The 26,302-nt window shown below is 40.3% G+C and overlaps 1 protein-coding gene across 1 annotated transcript in view; it reads right to left on the reverse strand.

Moving 5' to 3' along the window:
• Nucleotides 1–317: 317 nt before the first annotated feature.
• Nucleotides 318–26,302, reverse strand: part of ARHGAP28 (Rho GTPase activating protein 28) — a gene marked incomplete at its 5' end in the record, with an annotated part of 217,089 nt that continues 191,104 nt past the window's right edge. The window contains 8 exons of the mRNA XM_045290822.1: nucleotides 318–556; nucleotides 3,633–3,715; nucleotides 6,211–6,275; nucleotides 15,008–15,150; nucleotides 16,603–16,659; nucleotides 18,703–18,816; nucleotides 19,094–19,291; nucleotides 22,690–22,772. Of these exons, the coding sequence (XP_045146757.1) occupies nucleotides 518–556; nucleotides 3,633–3,715; nucleotides 6,211–6,275; nucleotides 15,008–15,150; nucleotides 16,603–16,659; nucleotides 18,703–18,816; nucleotides 19,094–19,291; nucleotides 22,690–22,772 (782 nt within the window). The remainder of the gene's footprint in view (nucleotides 557–3,632; nucleotides 3,716–6,210; nucleotides 6,276–15,007; nucleotides 15,151–16,602; nucleotides 16,660–18,702; nucleotides 18,817–19,093; nucleotides 19,292–22,689; nucleotides 22,773–26,302) is intronic.

Here is a 26,302-nt window from a genome sequence, read left to right on the forward strand (position 1 = left end):
CCCAGTGCAGCCAGGCCCCGGTCCCGCGACCTGCCAAGGGCCCTCTGCCTTGTGTTCCATTGACTGTAGAACCTGAAACTGCTTCTACCTTTCAGAAAACTCACTTGGATCACAAACCAGGCTTCGGCGTGAATCCTTTCTCGTGAGAAGCCTAGGACCACGAAAGAGATCTACCAAACATACGAATATTAGTTTCATCTAGTGGCATATGACTTTTCAATCAAAGTACACAAGTTTTTTTTAGAAAACAGTGGGAAAAAATGCCTGGAAAAAAAGATACCATCTTTAAATTGCAGGATGTGGTGTGTCTGGGGAAAACGGAAAATGCTTGAAACGTTTTCACCCGTTCTATATTATTTTTATTAGGTCACATATTTATGGAAAAGAAATTACAAAATGCTTGTTATCAAATAAAAATTACACAAGCCTATGTTTTTTTTTTCAGGAAAGTAATACATTTGTGAAAACCAGTTCAAATATGCTTGAAAGAAGAGACCATGTTATCTCATGTTAGTCTTCAGTCACATACAAGATCTGGGAAGCAGTTGAGAAGCGCCTGAAGGGAAATGTGAATATTAGTTACTCCGCTTGAGAACCTACATCTAAGTACAGCTAATGGCGAAAGGCACAAGACACTGACAAAACTCAACACTCTGCCATCAAGTTGATTCTGACCGTGACAAAGGGACGCACACATTCTCTCAGAGCACATAAGATCACACGTACAAAGTCTTCTTAGGCTTAAAGCTTCTGCTAAGAATATTTCCGATCATTAGATGTACATTGAGAGCTAATAACAATGACTTAAATAATAAGACTCACCAATGGTTTGTAACAAAACTTGTTAAAGTCCATTCTCTTTTCCCCCCAAGAAAGGCAAGTGAGGTAGTTTTTACTGTGTATACATTGCAAAGAAATTAGCATTCCAGTCTGTTCAAAGATCATTGACTCCAAGAATCATGTCCCCAAGTGAACTGTTTAATAAAGAGGTTCCTTTTTTGGCAAAATGGAAGGAACAAAAAAGCCCACTTTAGGGTTTTTTTTTTTCCTGAATAAATCTTCTTAAAATGTTAACCTCTTCTAGTACTTTTCTGCATAAAATGTTTTTCTAGCTTTATATCAAAGTGCTTGGGATGGATTGGGGTAAGAAGCTATTAAGAATATAACCCAGAAACTCAGTAGGATTCATCTTTTGTTTCCAAACACACACTACTTTTATAGATTGGTTACGGAACTTTGTTAAAACAACTCTCTCATGACACAATGACAGTTCTTCCAATGGTTAGATGAAAGGTATTTACAATTTTTTTGCAGGGGTTTATTTACTCTTTAAGAATAAACTTAGGGAGAAAAAAAAAGAATAAACTTAGTTACAAAACAAAACAAAGAGCCTACATTCTGACCATTCAAATATTAGTGTATATTTCTCCTAAAAATTCTATCCAATCAGTTAACTTGTGACTAAGGATAAATGTCATATCCAATGATATTGGGATTGATAGAGGGCCTTCCGTATTTTACTGATATTTGAAAATTGTAACACATTCCTGGATAAACTAGGGGGGACTCTTTTAAAGTTACTGATCCAGCTAAGTTTTTGACATCTAAAACCACACAAAAGAACATGGTGTATGTTCAGTGCTACCTGTGAGCTATTTATTTAAAATTTAGGGCAAGTTGGAACCAATCCTTTACCTTCACAATGCTTGTGTTGGTTCTAAGTGTTTTCAGTCCAATGAAATAAAAATAATTTTTATATAAATACAACAGAATTCAGTATCCTTAAGAGAGGAAATGAAATGAGGATTCTTAGTCATGGTTTTCATATGAAGCTATTTGAATACTTTGTTTCATGCATCGACATAAATTACTGCCGTCTTATTTCATGGGACATAACAATTACAGAAAGTAATAGATTTACTACATTTGTGGGTAAGTGTACTCATTTAAATAGCAAATGCAGAGATATTTTTTTTCAGGATTTAAATTTAGTACTTAAGCTCATGTGCCATCACTTATACTTGGCCAAATGTTGAAAACTGGTAAAATGTGGAAATAAATGTAAACTTACAGAATTTTACTAATGGCTTTTCAAGCAAAGGAAATCAAACTCTCAACTCCACAAATCAAAATAGTAGCTCGTGGAGTTTTCTCTGAAAATACGAAAAAATTCTAGTGGTCAGAAATGCAACTACCTACATTTTGAATGTATGTAATGTTTTGTGTAGACAGAAAAGTATTATGTAGCATGTGTCGGCTTTTTTCTACATATGGGCTTAAATTTTATCATATACTGTATCAAGCTCCGATGAGTATATAAAGTAAAATGTTCCCTGCATTTGTCTGAAAATTTTTTGCCAACTTTTCGAATTGCAGGATAAAAGGAGAGAGGAAGAGAGAGAGTCATTTGGGCCTAAATTCCTCTAACACTGATATAAATTCATAAAAATCTCAACCTATGCTCTCCAATGTACAGAACATCCCTAGAACAAACGAGTTTTATAACCATTTAGCTAACTTTAGGGCTATCTGGGCCGCCTGAATATGAGCACATTTTAGATTTCCTCCAAATTATAATTACAGGAGACTATGTGATTTTGCCAATTGAAGATCTGGAAAATGATTCCGTAGAAGCCTGATAGGTTTCCAGGTTAGCCAACATTTGCCTGTTTGAAAGCTGGCTGCTAATCTACAGTGGTTGACCAGGTCTGTGATAAAAAACACCAGCAGAATCTACTCTGACTGCAAATGAAACCGGGTATAGCTACACTTCTCAGCACTCTTCATCACACAGTATGGGCTCTTTAATTGTAGCTATGACAGGGAATACTTAAAGAGTTGTAAAATGTGGAGGATGGCATGTGTTCAGAATAAACCGTGCCTAGCTCAGACCGAGGAGAGCATGGCATCTGTGGTCCATGACGGAGACGAAGTTGGGAAAGCGGAGGACATCTTTTGCCAAACTCTGTCTCTCTATGGGGACATGTGTTATAAATTAAAAAGCTCTAGAAATATTGATTTCCATAGTCAATGACAGGAATATCCATTTGCACCAGAATGCTGATAGTCAAAATACAGCATGGTTTACACTCAACAATACAGTTTGTTTTTTTCCCTAAACTCCAATTTGGGAGTGAGTCAGAGCATAATTATTGTATGCTTAACTTTAAAAACGGGATTTTCTTTGGAAATTTTGCTGAGTGGAAATTATGGATATTGTGGGTATTCTTACTCAAAAAGGTCAATGTATTTATGTAAGTATAAGAAAAGGTTTCATTCGGCCTCTTGTGGTTGGTAGCATTGGCTACATAAGTGTTATCTCCAGGAATAAGATCAAGTTCACTTCTTCTGTGAGATCCAAATAACACAAGGTGGAAGTTCCACATTCTAGATTGGCCTTCATTCTGTAAGCACCACATCCTGTTTCCTTTACTTTCTCGAGGAACCAACATAAGGGAACTTCCAAGCAAATGGGTTCTAGCTTCTCCTCCAAAGTTCAAGTTGAGGATACCAGGAAACACCATGACGTGGGGCCCAGAACCATCAAAAGGTTTACAGAAATGATCCTGTCGAAACCAATCTTTCTTCCGCTACAATGTAGTGTCTATTGTGTATGTGCTTCAGAAACTTGCCTGGGGTTTAATCACCCACTCAGCATGAGGATTTACATGATATACATCCAATATGTAAGCATCTGGATCCAAGCAATGCTGCCCTAAAAAAAAGGGAAAAAAATCAGAGAATTTGTTTCACGAGTACACACTGTTCCATTGCTATTGTAAGGTTCAAATATTCCAGTTTTCTCTGCCAAAAGGAAGTTGTTATATTTCAGAGTTTCTTAGCAAATCCCTTACATTTTCTTTCTTTTAAAGTTCGTGAAATATGTCAACTGAATCTCACGGGCAAGTGCTGGCAAAGACTATGGAAAGTACTATGGATGACCCAAAGAACAAACAAATCTATCTTGGAAGAAATATAACTAGAATGCTCCGTAGAAGGGAGATGGTGAGAGTGCATCTCATGTACTTTGGGCATGTGATCAAGAGAGACCAGCCCTTGGAAAATGACATCACACTTGATAAAACAGGCGGGGAGTGGAGAAGGGGAAGATCCTCAATGGGATGGACTGACACAGTTGCTTCCACCAAGGGCTCAAACAGAACAATGGTGAGGTTGGTGCAGAAACAGGCCGCGTTTCAGTGACACAGGGTCCCTAGGAGTTCAAGCGGACTCAGCAACACCTAACAACAACAGCTCCTCGTTTCCTTAAACAGGAAAATATGTCAACTTGGTTTGTGTATAAACTGATTGCTTTGACACTAACAGGTGTGAGCTGATGGTTTTACTTATAGAAATTTGTCCAGGGATAGAGAAGAGTCAATCAGGTTCGTGTTAGGAATGTTTATTTACTTTCTTTACTATGGATATAGTACTCATAGGTAAGAGATCTAGAAAGGATAAAAAAGAAATTATTCCATGTGGCAAATATGGAATTTGATTATCTTTATGTACAATAAGTTTGAAATGCATATTAACATCCCATTCAAGGTTTCCAAGACTTGCTTGCTTGATAGATTTAGCAACTATTTATTGAGAGTTATTTTATACCAGGGACTTGGGAAGCAGACTGTGCCCCCAGGGAGCATACATTCTGAAAGTGGCCAAAAGTAATGGGAAATTAATACAAGTAAGATGGTGATAAGAACATTAGAGAAAACAAATCAGAGAAGGCAAATAGGCAATGTGGATATAGGGTTCAAATTCAAGGACCATGGTCCAGCAAGACTTCATTGAGCAAACGTTATCTAGTGCACTCTGTAAGAGGTAAAGCTTGACAGAACTGCCTACTTCTTCCAGGTTGTGCAAGGTTTCTACCTTTGCAGCACGAAATCTTACAACTTTTCTATCACTAGTGGAAACCGTTTTAGTTTTCATTCTCTGACAGGCTTCTGTCTTCCACAGGTTTCAGTTCTCACAGGCATTACTGTTGGCAAAGACAGAGAGGTGAGAGAGCAAGAGAAGTTAGAATATTTGAGTGGAGCGTAGTCGGGGCAGGGGGTGGTAGGCAGAGAGAAGAGCCAAGGCAAAGGCTTGAAACCCAAAGTGTGCCCCGTGACAGGACTGGAGCTGGTGTTCAGGGGGGTGGGGAAGGAGTCTGGGACATCATCTTGAGCAGCATTCCGAAGGCAGAGAGATTTGAAACCATGAGGTCAGGTGAGCTCACCAAGAAAGTGTAGAGAGGAGAGTTCTGAAGCCGGTGCTGCACAACTCCCCAGTGTTAAGAGATGGATAGGGTGAGGAGTGCCTGACAAAAGGCCACCAGGGAAGTGGAAAGCATGTTTTGAAAGGAAGGAAAAGATCAACTCAGTCACCCAAGGAGCACAATTGAAAAGGAAATACCGGATTTTACAAGCTCGGAGTGTTCTGGGGACCTTGACAAGAGTGTGGTTAAAGTGGCGTGGTGGAGGGGAAGCCGGCCTGAAGCAGATCAAGAGGATACTGGAGGAAGACACAGGAGGACAAAAACTCGGTTTTTTTGCTGTAGAGTGTATCAGAGGAATGCGGTAAGTGTGACGAATGTCATGGCTGAGCTTTGTACGTGAGAGAAACTTATTTGTAATTAAGAATTGTGTAAAGGAAAGAAAGTTTTTATGTCGACAGAACTGACTCCTGTGGAAGGGCCGGTCCTCAAAGGGAGGGAAACTAGTTCTTCTATAATTAGGAGCAGGCAGGCAGAGTCTAGGGGTATGGCTGTCAGTACACTCTTTCTTACTTTTCGACCAGGGTCAGTTCCCAAAAGCAGGTTGTTATCCAAAAACTGGTGTTATATGAAAGTGGAGGACAGCCACGTCAGATCACACAATGGAGGATGATTACATATTGCATGATTGACAAATTACATCATTGTATAACTGTCAAACAGCCAAGAAACATGACCTAGTCGAGCTGACACACCATCAGTGTTACTCTCATCTAGCACCCTAGCATTCATTACTGCTAAGCAGTATGCTGTTGATAGGCATTATTATTGTCAATGCCATACACTGGGCAATGAGCTCCATCCGTCCAGAGGGAGACTGTGGACATCTTTGGAGTCCATCCCCTTGCCTCCCCGCACCATCCCACACACAGGGAAATAGGAAGATTGATCTGTAACTTTGAAAAAAAGCAATAGAGAATTAGAAGTCACATTTATTAAAGAATGCTTACCTATATTTCCTCCAATTTCATATAACCTTTGGTTTTGGATCTTAATGCACTCAGATGAACCATGACTACAAGAAAGCAAATGAAGCCTTTATGATCGGTGGTAAATCTGTGGATTCAATATTAAAGCAACAACAACAACAAATCATTCTGCTGGGACTTAAGTCAACCCCACAAATCTTTACCATCATGGGCAGTTGTGGTCATTTTTGTCCACCTGTTTGAACAGGACATAAGCTCAGGCTCCAAGAGGACTGCGCTATTCCACAGCCAAGGTGGCGCACCGCGGTCTCCCCAGAGACTCAGAGTCCACTCCAGGCACCGCCATCAGCTCTGGTTTTGAGGAATAATTGTTGCTGACACAACAGTGCTGGCCTGGGGGCAGCTGGATGTTTAACAGTGTGTTGTCATTGGTCCCCGTGCTCTCAGTTGAAAAGCAGTCTGGTTTCATTTCTGTATTTCCAAACCCTTGAGTAGAAGCCCTTCTATAGCCATCACATTCCTAACCTTGCCTAATGCTTTGCAAATGTTGAAGGGTGACTTCACTGATTGTCTTGCCCTATAATAAGAACAAGTCAGAGAAAATAACTGTCTAATGTAATGCCCCCGCGTCCCCACCCCTAGGTTAGAATGCAGAGGTAGGAGATTCTGAAAGACCAATGCTGACCTCCACCCTGGTTCAGGAATAACTTGGTTGATATTTCACATAGATTGTCCTCCTGTAAAGTAGCCTGGTGGCACTGTCCAGTAGGCTATAGACAACCTTCCACCAGGTCCTTCCACGGAGAAAGATACCAGCAGCCACGCTGTGGGAGAAAGACAGGCTGCCCGCTCCCACAAAGAGGTACAGCCTTGGCAACCAAATATAGGGTTGTTATGAGTGGGAATTGGCTCTGTAGCAGTGGGTAGTGCCCCCACCTTTTAAAATTACATCTTTATATTTTGAGATAATTGTAGTTAAAACAGATTGCTCAGAAAGATACTGTCTACTTTAACTCTATTTCTCCAATAGCACTACCTTGCAGCTCTGGTGCATTATCAAACAAAGATGCTGGCTTTGATTTTGTCAAGATGCAGAACATCTTCTTCATGTTTCTCTTTTACAGCCACGTCCACCTCCCTTTTGCTACCCATTTCTACCACCATTCCACATTTATCATCTTAAGGATGCTATCTAAATAGAAATACCCAACATGAAATCTTAATGCATTGCTTGCTTTTTATCCACACAGTATACTTCCTTTGAGATTCATCTGAGTTGCTGCATGTATTACGAGTTCTTCCCCAAGTACTATTCCCACCCAAACCAGCTCATAGCATCCCTATCCGACAGGGTAGAAGCCCCTCTGTGGGTTTCCGATATTGTAACTCTTTGTAGAGTAGAAAGCCTCGTCTTTCTCCCTTGGAGTAGCTCTTGGTTTCAAACTGCTGACCTTACAGTTAGCAGCCCCGTGTGTAACCACTAGGCCACCAGTAGTTCAGGATATGGATACACTGCAGTAGAGCCACTCACCTGTTTAAGGAGATCTGGGTTTTGACCGGATCTAAAGTTGCACTAAGCAGTTATAATTAAGGTGTTCGTGTGAACATAATCTTCAGTTCTTTCCGATAAATGCCCAGGAGTGTGATTGCTGAGTAACATGATAGTTCATGTTTGGTTTTATAGGGAACTGATGAATTTTGCATTCCCATCACCAACGTATGGGTGATTTAATTTATATTCATCTTTGCCAGCATTTAATGATGTCACTAATTTTTATTCAGCGTAGTGGTACCTCATTGTGGTTTTATGGCACATTCCCCTACTTGTTAATAATGTGGAATATCTTTTCATATGCTTGTGTTTTTGTGTGTAGACAACTTTGGTAAAATGCCTTTATAACTATTGCTTTCTTAGTTCTTTGCCCCTAATAATTGGAGATCCCTGTCCCTTGTCAAATCTGTAAATGTGTTCTCTCCATCTGTACCTACTCCTTTCATTCTCTTTCCTGGGGCGTTCACAGGGAATTTGTTTCCATTTTGACAAGGCCTAATTTCTTGGTTTTTAACTCTTGTTGCTCATGCTTTTGATATCATATTCAGGGATCCGTTGCCTAAAGGAAAGCACTAAACATAACCACCCGCTCCGCCTTTTTAAAGGGTTTTATGATTTTTGCTCTTGGTTATGGGTTGGGCTGGGAACTGTAGTCAGCAGCTGGAAATCACCAATCACTCTATGGGAGAAAGACGGGGCTTTGGACTCCCATGAGGCGTGTGGCAATTACATAATTTCATGTCAACTTGATAAATAAGGGGTGGAGTCTTGTCTGTCAATCAGGCCACAGCCTGACAATGCTTCCGTGTGGCTGTGGCCTTCTCATGAGGATTCTGGGAACGTCCTCTTTTTCTCCTGGGAGTCGGGACCCACTCTCTCTCTCTGCTTCACATTTCTGTTGACTAGCCACATGGGAGCCAGGCTGATGGCAGCCAGAGCCCTGGGGATGCATCCACTGCCATTGGACCCACAGGACTTTCCACCCACTGGCCTGTGATTTCCTGCACTCGGCATCATTCCATGTGCTGCGTAAGTCTGAAGAGGAATTCATGGGCTAATATAGAATTTATAGATTTGATCTGGACAGGGCTAGGACGTTTTATCAATACATAATTACTTCTTGATATAAAGTTCTCTCTTACACACATATATGAATGTCTCTGAATTTGTTTCTGTAGTCAACCTGGTCTAACACAAAGAGTTACAGTTTTGGACACTCACAAGGATAGGCCTACTCGGTCCTGTAGGCTTGCTCTGAGTTGGCATTAACTCAATGGCAATGAGTTCAGTTTTATTTAGGTCACTGATCCACTTTAAATTAATGTTTGTTTAAGGGGTAAAGTACTTCATTCTTTGCATGTGAAGAATCAGTTGTCCTGGCAATATGCATTGAACAAATTACTCTTCCTGCAGTAAATAAATTTGGTGTTATTAAAAATCATTTGGTGTTATGGGTTCATTTCTGGATTCTTAATTATAACCCACCAGTCTCTATGTCTCCCTTGATACTGGTACCTCACTGTCTTGTAAGACATTTTGAAAGTGGGAAATGTGGTCCTACTTCCTGTATTCCCCTTTCCCAAGATTGCCTGGCTATTTGGAACCCTTTTCAATCCCATATGAATTTGAAGGTAATCTTTCCATTTCTGCAAAAACAAAGCTGGTGAAATTTTCAAAGAAATTACATTGTTTGAAATTTCTACCATAGATGACTTCATTATCTTAAGTCTTCTATTGCATAAACGCAAATGTTATCCCACTTATTTGAATATACTTTAATCTCTATTAGAATTTTATAGTGCACAATGGAAAAATCTTTAACCTACTTGTTAAAGTAGATAAATTCCCAGGTATTTTATTCTTTTAGAAATTGGTGTAAGTGGGATGGTGTTCCTAATTTCATTTCCAGATAGCTTGTTGCTGGTCTATAGAAATATGACTGGTAGTTCTGACAGCTGGTCTTGTGTCCTCCAACATAGCTAAATCCATTTATTAGCTCTAGTAGCTTTCTTGAGGATTCTTTGGGAATTTCTCTATAGAGTATTATTTCATCTGCATATAATTTTACTTCTTTCCCAATGCCTTTTATTTCTTTTTCTTTGCTCTGATTAGGGGTTGCAGTGCAATCTGAAAATATCAGTGGTGAAAGTAAATATTCTTGTCTTGTTCCTGACCTTAGGAGGAAAGCTGTCAGCTTTTTACCATTGATTAGGAAGTTTGCTGTGGGGTTTTCATCAGTGCCCTTTGTCATGCTAAGGAATTCCCCTTCTATCCTCATTTGCTGAGTATTCTTTACCTTTGTTTGAAAGGGCATTGGATTTTGTTGAGAGCAGTTTTCTGAGATGAAAATGTGTTCCTCCTCCAGTCTATCATATTGATTTACTTTATTAATTTGATTTTCTTCTGTGATAAACATTTTGTGTTAATTTTTGTATATGGTGTGTGGTTTACCTTTAGTGTCCGTTTTCTTTTGCCTATGATGTTCAATTGCTATAGCACCATTTGTTGAAAAGGTGCTTTATTCCATTCAATTGCTTTTGTATTTTTGTCACACACACACACACACACACAAAAAGAAATGAAAAATTGCTGGTGCTCTACTGGGCAAAGATTGCTGCCTAAAAACCATACTGTCACATGGGGTCACTGCATCACAATCAATACGACAGCTCCTGACCATAAGGATGACAAGGTACAGTGTCATCTTATCACTTCAATACCAGGGTGCATACAATCAATGTGCCTTGGTCTTAACTTGGATAACCTGGCTGACTTTGTGTTTATCAGATTTTGTAACTGCAAACTCAGGTTCCTCGCCCCTTTTGTTTCCATCCTGTAATCTCTGAAAGGAAGTCATTGCACACAGCCCGGTTTTAAGATCGGGGCTGTTGTCCCTTTTCATAGGTCTATTGTGTTTACTCTATTTCTTCTGGATGTTCCAAGCCTTCTTCTGTTATCATTTCCACATGTTTACAGAGTTTCCTAGAATCATTGCTTATAAGTATATTTGCTAGCAAGAACTTGTCTTACTTTCCTATCATTTAAGAATGTCTTTATTTCCCTAGCATTCACGTAGAATATGTTTGCAGGTCATAGATTTTGCAGTTGATAACTTTCAATATTAAAATAAAAAAAGTTATTCCACTTCTTTCTGCCCTCTGTGGTTTCAGGTGAGAAAGTCCAGTGTCAGGTGAATTAGTTTGTTTTGGAGGAGGAGGTTTGCTCACTTTCTCTGTAGGGACCTTGAACTTGACCTTTATTTTCCGAAGTTTAAAAGTCTTTTATTTCTTTATATTTTTTTCTTGTATTCCTCTATACATTTGTAAAATGACATTATTTACTCCTATTCATTTTTGAGACAATTTTGTCACTTACAACTTGATGTCTCTGGTACTGGCTTCCAGTCTTTTTGCTTTGCTTTTGAGAGTTTTATCTGCACTGGTTTTGCTCGGATGCTGTACTGTGTCTTCCTCATAAGTTGCTGTTTGATGCTGTTGGCTCTCTCTCTGAACCAAACCGAACCAAACCAAACCAAACCAACCCAAACCAACCCAACCCAACCCAACCCACACAAATCCACTGTCACCAAGTCAATTCTGATTCCTAGAAATCCTGTATAGGGTTTCCAAGACTGTCCATCTACTCATTGGGAGCTCTTACAGATATTGTAACAATCCATAATTCAATTAGATCAAGCACACTTGTACAACTGCTGCCACCATCAGTTTCAAAATATTTTTTTTCTTCTTGAACTCTTTGATATCAGCTCCCCTTTATCACCTCCCTCCCCTCCCCTACCCCAAGGAACCCTTATTAAATCATATATTATTAGTATTCTTGCCATATCTCACACCATCCAATGCATCCATTCACCTACAGTTCTGTTAATGGTGTCCCTCAAGTGGGGCTATACAGTCACCATTTCTATCAGTTTAGTAAGCAGACATCATCTCTCTTTGATGGAATGTTTGGTGGGTTTGAACCATCAACCTTGTGGTTAGCAGTAGAATGCCTAATCCACAGCACCACCTCTTTTACTATTTCTTGTAAGGCTGATTTGATTTTTATAAATTTCCTTACTTTCTGTTTATTTAAAAATGTCACAATTTCACCATCATATATAGAGACAATTTTGCGAGCCATACAATTCTTTGTTAGCAATTTTTTGCTGTCCTTGTTTTACATGGTATCCCGTTGCCCTTTTGCCCACATAATTTCTCCTGAGTAATCAGAGTTAGTCTTACTGGTTTGGTTTCCTCTTTTGGGTAACTTGTCCTTTTTTGTGAGCTACTCTTGAGTTCTTTACCATTTTGTTGAGTTTAATTATAACAAGCTTTTTAAAAATTATAAATCATTTTATTGGCGGCTCTTACAGCTCTTCTAAGAATCTATACATCAATTGTATCAAGCACATTCGTACAAATTTTGCCATCATTTAAAAAATATTTTCTTTCTACTTCAGCCCTTGGTATCAGCTCCTCTTTTTTCTGTCCCTCCCCCACCCTCCCAGTCTCATAATCCCTTGATAACTTATAAATTATTAGTATTTTTATATCTTACACCATCTGCTTTCTCCCTTCACCCATGTTTCTGTTGTTTGTCCTCCTGGGAGGGAGGGGAGGGGAGGGAGTATATGTCAATCACTGTGATCGGTCCCCCCTTTCTCCCCTCACCATCCCCTTCCTCTCATGGTATCCCTACTCCTATTATTATTCCTGAGGGGTTTATCTGTCTTGGATTCTGAGTGTCAAGAGTTCTTATCTGTACCAATGTACATGTTCTGGTCCAGCAAGATTTGTAAGGTAGAATTGGGGTCATGAAAGTGTGTGTGAGGTGGGGGAGAGCATTAAAGAACTAGAGGAATGCTGTGTTTCATCGGTGCTGTCCTACACTCTGGCTGGTTTGTTCCTATAACAAGTCTTGGTGTCTTTCTTTTGGCATCTACTCTGTTTGGGGTTCATCGAGTATTTGCTAGGTAGCATCTATCTTTCATGATATTAGAGAAGTTATCTGCCAGCAAAGTTTTTAATAATTCTGCGTTTGCCTTTTCTTGTTCTGAGATTGTGATAATGTGTACATTTTGCCTCTTGATACTGTTCCAAATAATTATTAGGCTTTCTTAATCTTAATCCTATTTTAGGATTTTCCCTCAAATAGATGATTTTTGTCAAGTTATTTGTGTTCTTTTTCTTGATCTAGTCTTCCACTGATTCAATTTTGCTTCTTTGACCTACTGAGTTGCCTGTTTTGGAAATCGTACAGTTATTTGTTTGCATTTTTTAATTGCTACTTTTGTATGGGATCTAACTATGTATTTATTTTGTAATTTTGTTCCTGTATTGCTTCCTTAAATTTTTCTATTGTCTTGTTTGTGTTTTCCTTAGTTTTGCCCATGTTTCTCTCAACCTCTTATATATTAGATTTTCAAATTCATTATTAGGTAGCTTCATTACAAAGTCTTCCTCCAGTAGGTTTTCTGGTTCTTTTTCACCCTCATTTGCTGGCGCCATCTCATTCTGCTTCTTTAGATGATTAGTTATTCTCCATTGTTTCCAGACATTGAGGTATTCCTATACTTATTTAATGTATGCTTGCTACATACAGAACTTTGTTTTGTTCTGCATCGATACATCCATGGAGGTGGGATGTGCACGCTACTCTGCTCACGGGTCTGGCCACACTGAAGCCTTTCTCATCCCTCTCTGGGTGAGTGGGACAAAAGGTGGTGTGTGAGCATGCATCTCAGCTTGCTGGACTTGTAGGGCAGCTGAAGATGGAGTCGATATGACTGGTGAGGTGATATGTCTATTGATCCAGTCACGTGGGGGTGGGAACAGTGAACGTTTCCACTGGTTACTGGATTGCGTGTTGTGTGTGTGTGCACTGCTGGTTGCTGAGTGGTCAGGGGAAGGTGCCAGGGTCACGAGTTGCCAGATGGATGGTATAGAAGCTCTCATTCATAGTCCCTCGCCGGACTGTGTGTCGTGGTTGGAATGGGCACGTCTCTGGTTGCAGGTTGCAAAGGGAGCGGTACGGAAGTTGAGACAGAGGACTGCTGTGTTTCCACAGGAGTGCGAGGCGGGAGATGGCGTGCTGCTGTCCTTGAGTCATCACACTGGTGGCTGAGGGAGAGGGAAGCACTGCTAGCCTGTAAGCCCCCAGTGTGGGTGGCTCAGTATAGGAGTAGGCACCTCTGCGCTACTGGACTATCAGCCCCAAGTGCAGGTGGCTGGGCAGAAGCAGCCAGGCCTCAGGCCTCAGGCCCCCGGGAAGCACAGTGGTCAGGTGGAGGAGGAGATGATGGTATCTGGGGGTCCCCAGGATGGGTGGATGGGTGCAGGAGCAGGTGCTGCCAGATCAAGGCCCCTGACTCAGTTGGTGGCGCAGAAGGAAGGATGGGTACCTACTCATCTCTCTAACACGGACCTGGTACACACCCAACCTCTCGACCCCTGCCCCAGGGCAGGCAAGTACTAATTTATCCTCTAGTTTTCATACTTTATCATTAAAAAAGAAGTGTTATCTCAAAGGAGTTGTGCAGTTGGTAAGCTTTAGCAATGGAGGTTCTGTTGTTCAACATGGTTACTCCTAATGTACTGGAATGCTTCTCTGTAAGGCTATTAAGAAAGGGTTTTACTGTAGTCAGTGAAATCACACCTGCTCTCCAAGAGATTTAAAGTAGTTCTTCTTGTTGATTAAAAACCTCGTGGCAGATGTGTTTCTTATTTTAAATAAGCTTACCTCAATAAAAATGATTAGGATTTATAGTCTTCTAATGTGATATATCACAGAACTGTAAAGATAATTTTCTTAAATAGCATTCTGATCCCAAGGATCATTTTAAGAAATTTTAACCTCTATGTTCGCTTTACCACTAAAATCTATCAGATATAGGGGTGTTAAAGCCCAATAGTGTGGAATAATGATATTCCTAAAAATCTTTCACAGTATTTACTCAGCTGGCATGCTCCATTTGTCATTCTAAAAAAAAAAAAGGTAAAACTCATTGGATCAAAGAAGCCACCCAACAAAAGATACCTGATGAGAATTCCACTTCAAGAAATTGCTTTAAAAATCTGTGCTATAGATCATTTTATTGTCTACTCTAACCTTTCCCCACTTCTGACACTTATTCTAATGACTTAATCCCCAAAGTAAGAGATTTTAAATTTTTTAAAAGAACAACATTTGGAAGTATCTGAAAGTTCTATTTCTCTGGTAAAGATTAACTTTCTTATGCAAACACCTTCATTGGCTTTTACTCACCTGTTCTCATATTGGAATTTTGCCAATATGTCTTTGGCTTTGGTCTGACTCTTGAGTTGAATAGCCATGGAAACCTTCGAGAGCAGCGGAGCATGGACCCGGATCACTCCCTCGGGCACATCAGACTGCCGGTGAGAAACAAGCTGGGGATCAGGGCAATGGTTGCGTTTATGGATGAATTAGAAAGCAGCGATTCTGAAATATCCTCTCTGTAGTTAGCAGCAAGCAGTGGCCAGACCACAGTGTGTGTGTGTGTGTGTGTGTGTGTGTGTGGCGGGGCAGGTGATAAAAATGATCTAAGATGAAACAGAAGTGATCGTTATAGAACATAATATCTTTTGCTTTGGTGGCTACCTTGGCTCAATTAGTTGTTGCTGTTTTTAGACTGGAGAAGTATGAATCCTTAACCTGGTCCTGCAGAGTGCTTCTGATGCCCTGTGCCACGGAGCAGAGCCCGGGCACAGTCTCGAGAGGCCCGGCCTCATCGCGCGAGTCCCCATGAAACGAGCAAAGAGCAATCCGCTTGCCATCAAGTCGGCCGTGACCCTTGGTGGCTGGACCAGTCTCAGAGTGCAACTGTGATCCAAAGGGTTTGCATGGCTGATTCGTTTGGGGGGAAGTAGATTACCAGGTTGTTCTTCCAATAGGTGGACTTGGACTGCCAACTTTTGGTATGCACCCAAGGATACAAACAATTTACACTACCTGGGGAGACTGCTAATCAAAGAATAACCCAGAGCCACACCAAATCCACTGCCACCAAGTCGACTCTGACAAACAGCCACCTTCTACGGGGTTTCCGAGACTGTGTACGGTATCTTTATGGGGACACGGCCTCATGTGTCTCCCCGGAAGTGCTTTAGAAATGTTAGTTAACCTTGCAGCCTAATGCTTAACCCACAGCCCCCCAGAGCTCCTTATTCAAGGAACAGTGTCATCTAATTAATCGGAAAATTTTCTTTGTCAGGACAAACTGGAAAATCCACGTTCCATAAATGGAATGATTCTACAATTAGTTTGTTCTGTAAACTGGGAAGAAATAATTTTACTCATTTGAGGATCGGCCTCGTCCTGAGATACATGTTTTAAATCTGTACACTCTAAAGAAGGATGGCAGTGTCCACATAGAAGAGTGATGAGCTGACTCATTGAACACTCTCGTAAACATTTTGTAAAATGGAACCAAACTTACAGGGCCTGATTGACATTACTAGCAAGAATCAAAGAGGGATGAGAATTTTGGACATGGGATGGGGATAAAGTGAACCTGGCAATTTGAAGCCAAAAGTGCACTACTGAAATAGTCTTCTGATCGTCTTACATAGCTCCCCATCCAGGTCTTCAGCAGCCTCTGCAAGATAAATCCCAGACTCCTGACCTATGATTTTAATGACCAAAATTACTCCCATAACTTCTACACCATTCACTTATGTACAAACTGCCTAACCACATCATTCTAAATGGTTAGTTAGTAGAATTCTTTCTTTGTTGATTAATAAATGTCAAGTTTGATGAAAACTGTACATGTAAATTTGAAGTAAGCAAGGAATATCACATAGGTAGTTAATAGGGAGAAAAGGAAATTGTTTTCTTACCACTCTTCTTGAAGAAGGTGATTTCTGTAGCATTTTTGAAGTCTTAGGGCTTGTGACCTAAAGAAAAGCACTCATTTAAAAAAGCTAGCCTTAAGTCAACAACAACAACAACAAAAAGAAACAAAAGAAGAAAAACAGAAATCAAGGTAGAACGTGGATTCATATTTGCTTGTATATGCATAGGCTAGCTCAGAAAGTCTACTCACCTACGTGTGCCTGTGCAAACACACCTCATCATTAATGATATAATTTATCTCCAAATGGCAAGTCAAAGCCGGCCAGCTATGAGTTTACAGTCCTTTGCGCCTTTTGAGTTTTGTAGCCTGTTAAGGAACTGGCTATTTCTATTAAAATTAAGAATTTTCAAAAACATCATAAGGACTTGAATAGGCATTTCTCAAAGAGGATGTACAAATGGCCAATAAGTACATGAAAAGATGCCCAATGTCTCACTTATTAACATGACTGCACACGCATTAGGAGTGACTGCTCCTAGAAGACCCAACACCAGTGTCTCTGTGCCTGTGGAGCACCTGGAACGCTCACCCCGTGTTGGCACGAAAAAGGGTTCACACGCTTTGACAAACCACTGCCAATCCTTGAAAGCTAAACATAGACAGCATATGATTTACTAATTCTGATCCTAGGTTTGCATGCCCAGAATAATTGAAAATAGGGACACTCAGACTCATTCACTGAAGCATTATTCACAATGTCCAAAAGTGGGAACCACCCAAGTGTCCAATAACAGATGCATGCATAAACAAAATGTGGTATATGAATACAATGGACCGTTATTTGGTCATAAAGAATACTGAAGTTCTGAGATATACTATGAACTTTAAAATGATGAGACTTTAAAACACTATCCTAAGTGAAATTGGTCAGAAGCAAAGGGATTAATTATGTTCTATCATTCGGTTAATATGACTAATAGTTGGTAGGAGCTGGGAAGCGGGGAGAATGAGAAGCAAGCACTTAATGGGTTTCGGGGTTTCTTTTCTGGGGTAGTGAAAATGTTTTGTGATTAGACAGCGGTAATTAATATGCAACATTGTGCATTTTAAAAATCCATGGAACTGTGTACTTTAACATGGATTTAAAAGTGAGTTTTATGTCTTGTGGTTTTTATTTAAATAAATATATTTTTAAATTTACAAATAAACGTGTTAGTTCTACTATATTTGAAGTGACTCTGCCAATAATTAGTAGGGAATACTGTTGTTCATCCTAATTGTGATACATCAACTAGTAACACTTCCCACTTCAAATGCCTTGTCATTTACTCTTCTGTCTTCCTGAATGAACAAGAATTTCTCTTCTTTTCTCTCTTCAAAATACTATCCACCGTTCATGCTGTAATGCAAATGCTACTTTCTCCACGACGTTTCCCCCAGTTGGCCCTCCTGCAGCACATCTCCCTCTCTCCCAGCACAGGTTGGCTCTCTACTGCTCCCGCACTGACTGTGGTTGCTGAGCGTGTGCGTGCTCGTTGCATATATTTCCTCCCACACTTGGTATCAGTTCTGTTAAGTCTAAAGCAAATTTCATGTATCTCTGTGTCAAGGTCTAATGCAATGCCCGACTCTCATAATCATTCTTCAAATTAAATTAAAGCAATAAAGATACTTTTTGAGACTCTGTTTCTCCAAAACAATGATGCTAAAGCAAAATGTCTTTGGAATTCAGTGAACTTACACGAAATAGCCCACTGGATGGTGAGATGTTCGTTTATTAACCGATTACTCTTGAAATCTCTTTCCCTACTTATTAGATACACTGGAGACTACATTCTTTCTAAATGTAGTTGACTGGGACTGCAATGTCAACTTTAGCTTTTGTCAGAGCCAATTCCTTAACAGAAAACTAAATCATGTTTACCAGATCGATATTTCAAGAACTTGAACCCCAAATTCCACATAAGCAAAATGCATAGGCAGCTGTACAATGTTGGGGGCACAATCTACAGTTTCTGTATACATCACACTAATACTTGATGAGAACATGAAATTTGTTCCAAAACTACACGCTATTTTTTTCCTGAGAGAAGGAAACACTTGGGTTCTACACACAGTTTGTACACTTATTTACTTGCACTACCTCTCGTTCTATGGTCTTCCTCCTTAGCAGCTTTTTCACACCCGGGAGTTGCTTCTTTAACAGCATGGTGGCTTCATTCATTCTGCGTACTTGAGTGATTAAGAAAGAGGGAACCTGAAGAAGAAATATAACTGAACTTAGAGTTGCCTAATATCCCAGTCACTCAATGTCCCGAAGTGGTCATGTGGAGCTTTATTAAGATTAGAAGAACAGACAAACAACCAAACAAGAGGTTCTTTTTAAAAGCAAGACGTGCTAACCAGCATAAAGAACCTATGAAGGAGCGCCCTGCGATGATTCCCCCTGACCGAGGGCGTGCTGGGTCACAGGCTGACCTCTCCTAGCTGTGGGGGCTTGTCAGACGGTGACCAGTCATTGTACTGCTACTCACCTTCCACAAAATTTTCTGGTACTTAAGCATTAGGCGAATGATGTGGGCAGCGGTGTTTGCTAACAGTAATTCTTCATAATCAGAGTGTTTGCTTCTACTGAAGAAAAGGTTCGGTGCCATAATAGTAGAAATATTCCACATACTCATTCGGTTTTTGGATTCATTGGCAATTACTTTATTGAAGAATGTCATGAGGGCCTATCAAGAAAGAGCATTGTGTCACATTCTTAGAAATTATCGCGATGCACCACTGGGTACAAGTGTCCATTTCAATACCCATCATCCTCTGTGACTCTGGAAAACGGTCAGAAGTAGTGAGGTGTTCAGTGGGTTTGGTTCTCCTCTAATGGCCTAAAGCGCTCATAAGAAGCAGGATGCTCACTCTGAGTCACTGGTCCAGTTGCTTGCTTTAGGAAGGGGCTCCAGTTTTATGGAGGGTGGCATACTGGCATCACTATAAGTAACAGCCTGATTTTTCCTATTTATCCTGAAAGAATTTACCCAAAATCATTATTTAACAGAAAGCCAGGAAGATAAAACACTGCAGCCCAAATAAACATAAACTGCTTTAATGGGAAAAGTTTGATTTTTAAAAGCCCCTATTATTTAAAGCATTTTACTGAAAAAGCATCCCCCCTCTCCTTGGGGAAGAAACATTCTCTCTCCTTGGGACAGAAAACCCTCTCTCCCTGGGAAGGGAAAAAAGAAACAAGAGGAGTATCTCATTTCTGCGTCAAACAGGAAAATTTTAGCTTTATACTTTTGGGGTGTCATTTTGGTTTTGATGTTCCATTTTAGAATCTTCAGCTGATCAAACAGAAATATGAACATATGTTCAGCATTAGAAAGGGCTAAAATGAGGTTTAAAAAACAGTTTGATGAAACCAAATGCTTATCAGAAGCTCTGAAAATTCATCAACAGGATGAAATTCCAAAAGTGGATGCATTCCAACTTGAGACTCTACTACATTACATGTGGTGGGAAAACGTCTCGTACATCTAGCCGTATGTTGATGTTAGCTGCTGCCGTCCAGGCAGCCCCGACACATGCCCCCCTCTCCTCCCATGCACATTCCAACAGAAGGCTGCCTGGTGCTGAGCCAGCCTGGTGATTGGTTAAGAGTCAGATTATTGTGGTCCCTTGGGTTCTCATTGGCTGATATTTGGAAGTAGATCATTCGGCCTTTTTTCCTAGCTCATCTTACTTCGTCAGAAACCTGTTGGGCATTAAAACATCACCAGGGTGACTATTAACAGATGGATGGCAGCTGCACACAAGAGTGTTCGCTAGGAATAAAAACCCCGCCTCCTTCATGCAACATGAGAATTCTTTCACTGAAGCACCATTGCTCTTTAATGACAATAGCAGTGAACACTGAGGCTTTCTTACGAAGCAGGGATTATTACAGACCTTTATATGTATTGGCTTACTTTACTCTCATTCCAAATTCTGTAAGAAAGGGGCTACTGTAAACTTATTTTACATATGAGGAAAATGGGACATGGAAGGGATGAGTAGGCTTGCTTACGATCGACCAAAAATTCGAGTAGCAGAGTCAGGATTCGAGTCCTAGAAACCGAGTCCTAGAAACCGCATTCTGACCCAGAGCTCTAGGTCTCCGGCTACCCTGTTAGTGGTCCAAGTTTCAGACACCATTTAGAACGGCAGGGAGGGGCAGGGAGTGTGTGCGCATACCATCAGCCCCCACTGTCTCTTGAGAGTCTTTTTGGAAATGAGTTCTTTGACAATCACTACATCTCCAATTACGTGAAAGGGAAGAGGATATGTTGACCCTGGTATCTGATCATCAGAAACATTCTTTGTCTATATTTTGATGAAAGGAAGTTATTTAGACAAAGCCCAAACACAAACTAATAGATTTTTAGGGTTTCAAAAAACTACCAAATATTAGAAGCAGACAGTCTTAGGCCGTAGCTAACCCTCATCCTTCAGTTTGGACCAGGAGTTCAGAGCTCTGGGTGACAAAAGGAACGTAGTACGTACGACTGGCGGGTAGGGAGAGCGACAAAGCAGAAAGAAATGCAAGAAATGATCAGGGATGTGTGTGGCATGCTGATGATAATTAAAAATGGTAATGAAATTTGACATAGATTGTTCACTATGTAAGTAAAAAGGGTTCTTAGCACATTGATACGAGATCCCTAAAAACAACCTTATTTTCAGCCTTGTCTTTACTGACCCCCAAATGATCGGCTCTTTATCTGAAGGAAGCCTCTAGAACAGGAAGCTGTGAAAGAATGAACTTACTAGTGGTAGCAGGGTTGGAGGAGAAGGGGACAGGGGACTTCACTGCTCAGAGGACACTGAGCTTTCATGAAAGATTATGGGAAAATGGAAATGGATAGTGGTGGTAGTGGTCGAACATAAACGCCACTAAATTGTACATGTAATAAATTCTGAAATGGCAAATGTTTTGTTGCATGAAGATTTACCATAAAATTTAATAAATTTTGAACATATGGGTTCCTTCCAACTCATTCCAATCTAAAATTAATTTGAAAAATTTCAAATATCCATTGTATGTATACCAAATTTCCTACCATCTAGTTATCAGAATAGCAAGAAGAAATTTGTTTTTTACTGATAAAAAGCAAGCATTCATTTGTAAAAAGAAGGAGGATAACTGTGATAGAGAACTACGGAACGTGATTTGACCCAGTGTTCTATTACGAGGTCATGGAAGAAGGCTTGGGATGAAGAACTATAGAATGTGTTTCTAGCCAATGCTTTATGATCTGCTAGCGGAGGAATCACTTTTCTGAGTCCAATTTTCCTAATCTGCAAAATGACAAGATCCTATCTGATTATCTTTAAATCCTGAGATGATAAATTCCTGAGATCAAATGATCACAAACTATAAAACACAACTATTTGAGGCATTTCTTTCAAATCGGTGATTTTAAGTTTTCTTCCGAAAGGCAGGAGGAGAAAGATGGGGCTTTCTACTAAGGTGGCCAGATTTTAACACTGGTAAAGCGGACACCATTGATAAAACTCATACCCTGGTGAAATAAAACCGTAGCTGAAAACCGTATACCCTAGCTTGTGCATTCTTTCAAAAAATCGGGACTTTTTTAAAACACCGCGGGACGCGGGACAAATTGGTAAAAATCGAGACTGTCCCGCCAAAAGCGGGACGTTTGGTCACCTTATTCTACTCTCATGAAGAGTGACAGCCTCCGCCACCTACGGGGCAGTTGTGCCCTGTCCTGTAGGTTCACTGTGAGTCAGCATCGGCTTGATGGCAGCGAGTGAAATAAGGGGAGGAAGGGACGACTGGTCTGCATAATGGTCTCATTTACTTCCGCCATTATGTCACTTTTTCATCTTTATTTCTCCTCCCCTCCTAACCCCTAGCTCAGTGACTGGCCCATGAGAGCTACAGGGTCTATCCTGATCGGCTGAATGAATAAATAGTGCAAGTCCAGAAGAGGCTACGATCTATATGCCCTCGTCTTTCTCAGCAGCGTGGTGGGAACAGTTAAAGGCAGCAGGTCTGGATGCTCAAGTAACTTGTCATCTCAGCCTTCTTTTGCTTCTGACAACGGCAAAGCTGGTGACAGACCACGCATACCTGGGCTGTGTCTCTGTTGGCATCAGGCAGCGCCATGATCATGAGGTGTACCGCCTGGAACTGTACTCTGATGTGCGGCCCTCCTGAAAAGCAAACAGAGAAATCGTCGCTCGTCTTAACCCGGTGATGTAGCCTGACCGCATTTCTTGGTACCAGCTGGTAGCACAGGAAGACCAGCGGCAGCTCTCAGCGTGAAGACGGGTAGACCATGTCACGTTGGATGGACACACCAGTCCCACACTCCATGGTGCCACACGAAGGGAAAGGGGCCAGAAAGAGCCACAAAATAATCATGGACTCAGGAAGCATTTTCCTTTTCAATATATTTTCATACATCATGTCTAATCTTTATACTATCAGCAAAAGCCTTGAAAGTCATTTTAAGAAAAATAAATCTCCCACCCACATAATGACACATAGTATATAGACTCTAGAACCAGGTTAAAATCTTTTTATGACTTAAGAGTTGCTTATATTTATCATCTAATGATAGGTAGACACAGAGCTGTTATGAGAATTCACAGAATTCACATTATATTCAGGTCCATACAGTCCTATAAAGAACACCATATAAGGATTAGCTGTTCCTATGATTATCTTAGTGATAGATACTACATGGCCGATTAGGAAAGGCAACTAGTTGAAACTGGAGTTGCTTGAGCACTTTATTCCTTAACAATGTCACAAGGGGGCACCAGAGTGCTGGCATTTGCACTTCAATTCTCAACCCTGCTTTCTCTCCCAGAAACCTTAGGGGTGCCAACTACAATTGGGCAATCCACAAGCAGCTGTGTGGATATTTTAGAATCCAGGCTTCTCTTGGTATATTCTTTAAACATGTATCTCGGTGGAGCATCCTAGAGAGGAGAATTATGTTCTAGAATCCCTGGGGAGTTCTCAAGTTGAAAGAAAACCTATTTCCACTCAGCATCTGAGCTGCCTCCACAGTTATTTTGTTTTATAGCAATGGAAACTGTCTTGTGACAAGCTTACAAGTTATAGAGTTATATGAACCAGAATAAAGAGGTGACCTATGCATATAACCATATAAACTAGGAACAGTGGGGCGAGTATTTATAGATCTACATAATAGTGTCTGAATGCATGCAGATTTTTAGACACATATAATTTGTAAACCAAGAATGACCCAGGTCCCATGTGTTATTGAAAATGACTGATGCATATTTGTATGAGTTTGCTTGAATATAGAAACTATTTTTAAAAAATGGAAAAAGAAACTTTCAAGATTTCATCTCAGAACAAAGTATTTATGAACAAATAAAACATTTTTTTGCATGCAGAAACCGCCAGTGGATGCCTGCCTATCATCTTCCAATGCAATCAAAAATAATACCTGGAGGAACGAAACAACACGTCATCGTAGCCTGGATACCTCAGTATTTCTCTCCACTAATGTCAGAGAAATTATGATCCATCCTTTGAGATCAAAGTTTAGAGTAGAAAATAATACATTTTCATTTTACTTTGAAAACTTGGCCCTACATTGCTTTAAAGGTAATTATTTTGTAGTTAATTCATTTATTACAACCTAGTTGAGAATCATCTTTTCCCCAAGGTATTATTATTTCCCCATGAAGTTAATACACTTTTCATGAAAATGTCTATGATTTGAATGGTGAACTACCAGTCCGCTAGTTTTATGAGGTTTTTTTGAGCTAAGTTTGAAAAGAGAAAGTCGTTACACTGCTGGAAGAGACTCACAGCCCTCTAAGCTCAAGGTTACAGAGTGAGGAGCTGAAACACACCATGCACATGTTCACAACCCTCTGCTTCAGAACACCATGCTACAATTTGAGCTTCTACTAGGGGGCAAAAAGGGCATTCTGCCCTGCTGCTAGCAGACTAGACCTCCAGGGTTCCTGCAGGGTTGACTGGCAAACCAATCAATCACCTGAAATACAAAAAAATATGGAATCTTTTGTGAACCTTTTCAAAATATTTTTCAGGCTCCCCTAAAGGAAGCATGCTGATGGCTGTCAGGTAACAATGATGTTAAGGGGAAGGAATTCATGTGTCCACCTTTCTTACATATGATTCTCTGAACAGGTCTGATAGTAAAGCTTTGACTATGCCTTGAATAATTTTACAATACCAAGCAAAGTAAAACAAAAAAAACAAACGAAAAACTGTGGTCTTATAGTTTGGCTGCCGTGTTGTTCGTATATAAACCACAACAAAGGGGAACTAAGTACTTCTTCAGTTAATCTTCTAGGAGATCGCACGTCACTGAAAAGTTCCAAACATATGGCTTTAAAATAAAGGAAGAGAGTTCTGTTTCTTGCATGGCTAAATAAGCTGCTCGGAGCCCACCCTCCTGAAGATAACACCCGTTGGTGTGGACCACGTACAGAAGAGCAACTGTCTGAAGCAGTGGGGAGTTAACAAAACCAGGAGGCTGGAGCCTTGGACTCAGTGAGTGGAACAAGGAAAGTGTCCCCTCATGTGGGCTTTTTCTTGGGATTAGTAAAGCAGAGTGAAGCAAGCAAACATAGAAGAGTAAGTTAACACAGTAGCACCTGCTCCATCGCGAACACAACAGAAATGTCAAAGCACACACACGCACAAAGAGATCTAGATGGATAGATAGATAGACAGATAGACAGATAGAAGCAAGATGGCTCAAGTAAGTCACCAAACTTTTACTAGATGAGAAAACTTTCTGAAGGAAGAAATTTCACCTGATAAATAATTCAAAAGCATTATACTGCCAAAAGATTGAGGCAGATCAGGGAAAATTTAAATAAATAAATAAACAAAATAAAACAAAATCAAGGAACACAACAAAGCTTTATGAGAATTCATGGTAAAAAAAATTAGAGGAAAGATGGACAAAATAAATGAAAGATTAGAAACCGTACAAAAACAGCAAATACACACCCAGAAGATTTATACAAAAATTTCAGAAATGGATCACGAATCGCACAGGCACCGAGGTACAAGGAGTAGTCACAACAGATTGCTGCTGAGCCTCCAGCTCATACGTGCACAGCTTCATTTCAAACAAAAGGTGTTTCAACTCATCTCTGACATCAGTAGATGGCTAAAGTGAAGTTTCCTAAGTCGCACTGAGGTGCTTTTAAAAAAGATTCAATCAAATAAATAGTGGCTTTTCAGGGGATCTGTTGGGTCACTTAAATTTTAGGAGATCGGCCAGCTCCTACGTTTACTTGACTGTTTGATGGGGCCTCAAAGGGGTAACCTTGATAACATTTCTTGAAGGAGGCAGAAAGAGTACATGGGCTTAGGGAAAAGGTTTACGAAAATGTGAAACTGCTTCCGTGAGAAAAAGACCAGGGGAGTGGGGCTGAGGAATGCTGTCTTCTGCCTTGACAAAGCACCTGCTCGTTCTCTGAATGAACAAGGGCTATTCTATGGGAATTTCCTTGAGAAACCTAACCCCACCCACCCGACAGTTCTGATGATGCCCCATTCAGACTTCGTTTTGGTTCAGAAACTCAGTGAATATTAAAAATGAATGTAAAGATAATAAGAATAATTTTTTATCAATTTATTGGGGCTCATACAATTCATCACAATACATAGATCAATTGTGTAAAGCACATCTATACATTTGTTGCCCTCATCATTCCCA

The sequence above is a fragment of the Echinops telfairi genome, unplaced genomic scaffold (genome assembly GCF_000313985.2).
Source record: "Echinops telfairi isolate 266 unplaced genomic scaffold, ASM31398v2 ScPeMD7_57;HRSCAF=196, whole genome shotgun sequence".
Lineage (NCBI taxonomy): Eukaryota > Metazoa > Chordata > Mammalia > Afrosoricida > Tenrecidae > Echinops > Echinops telfairi.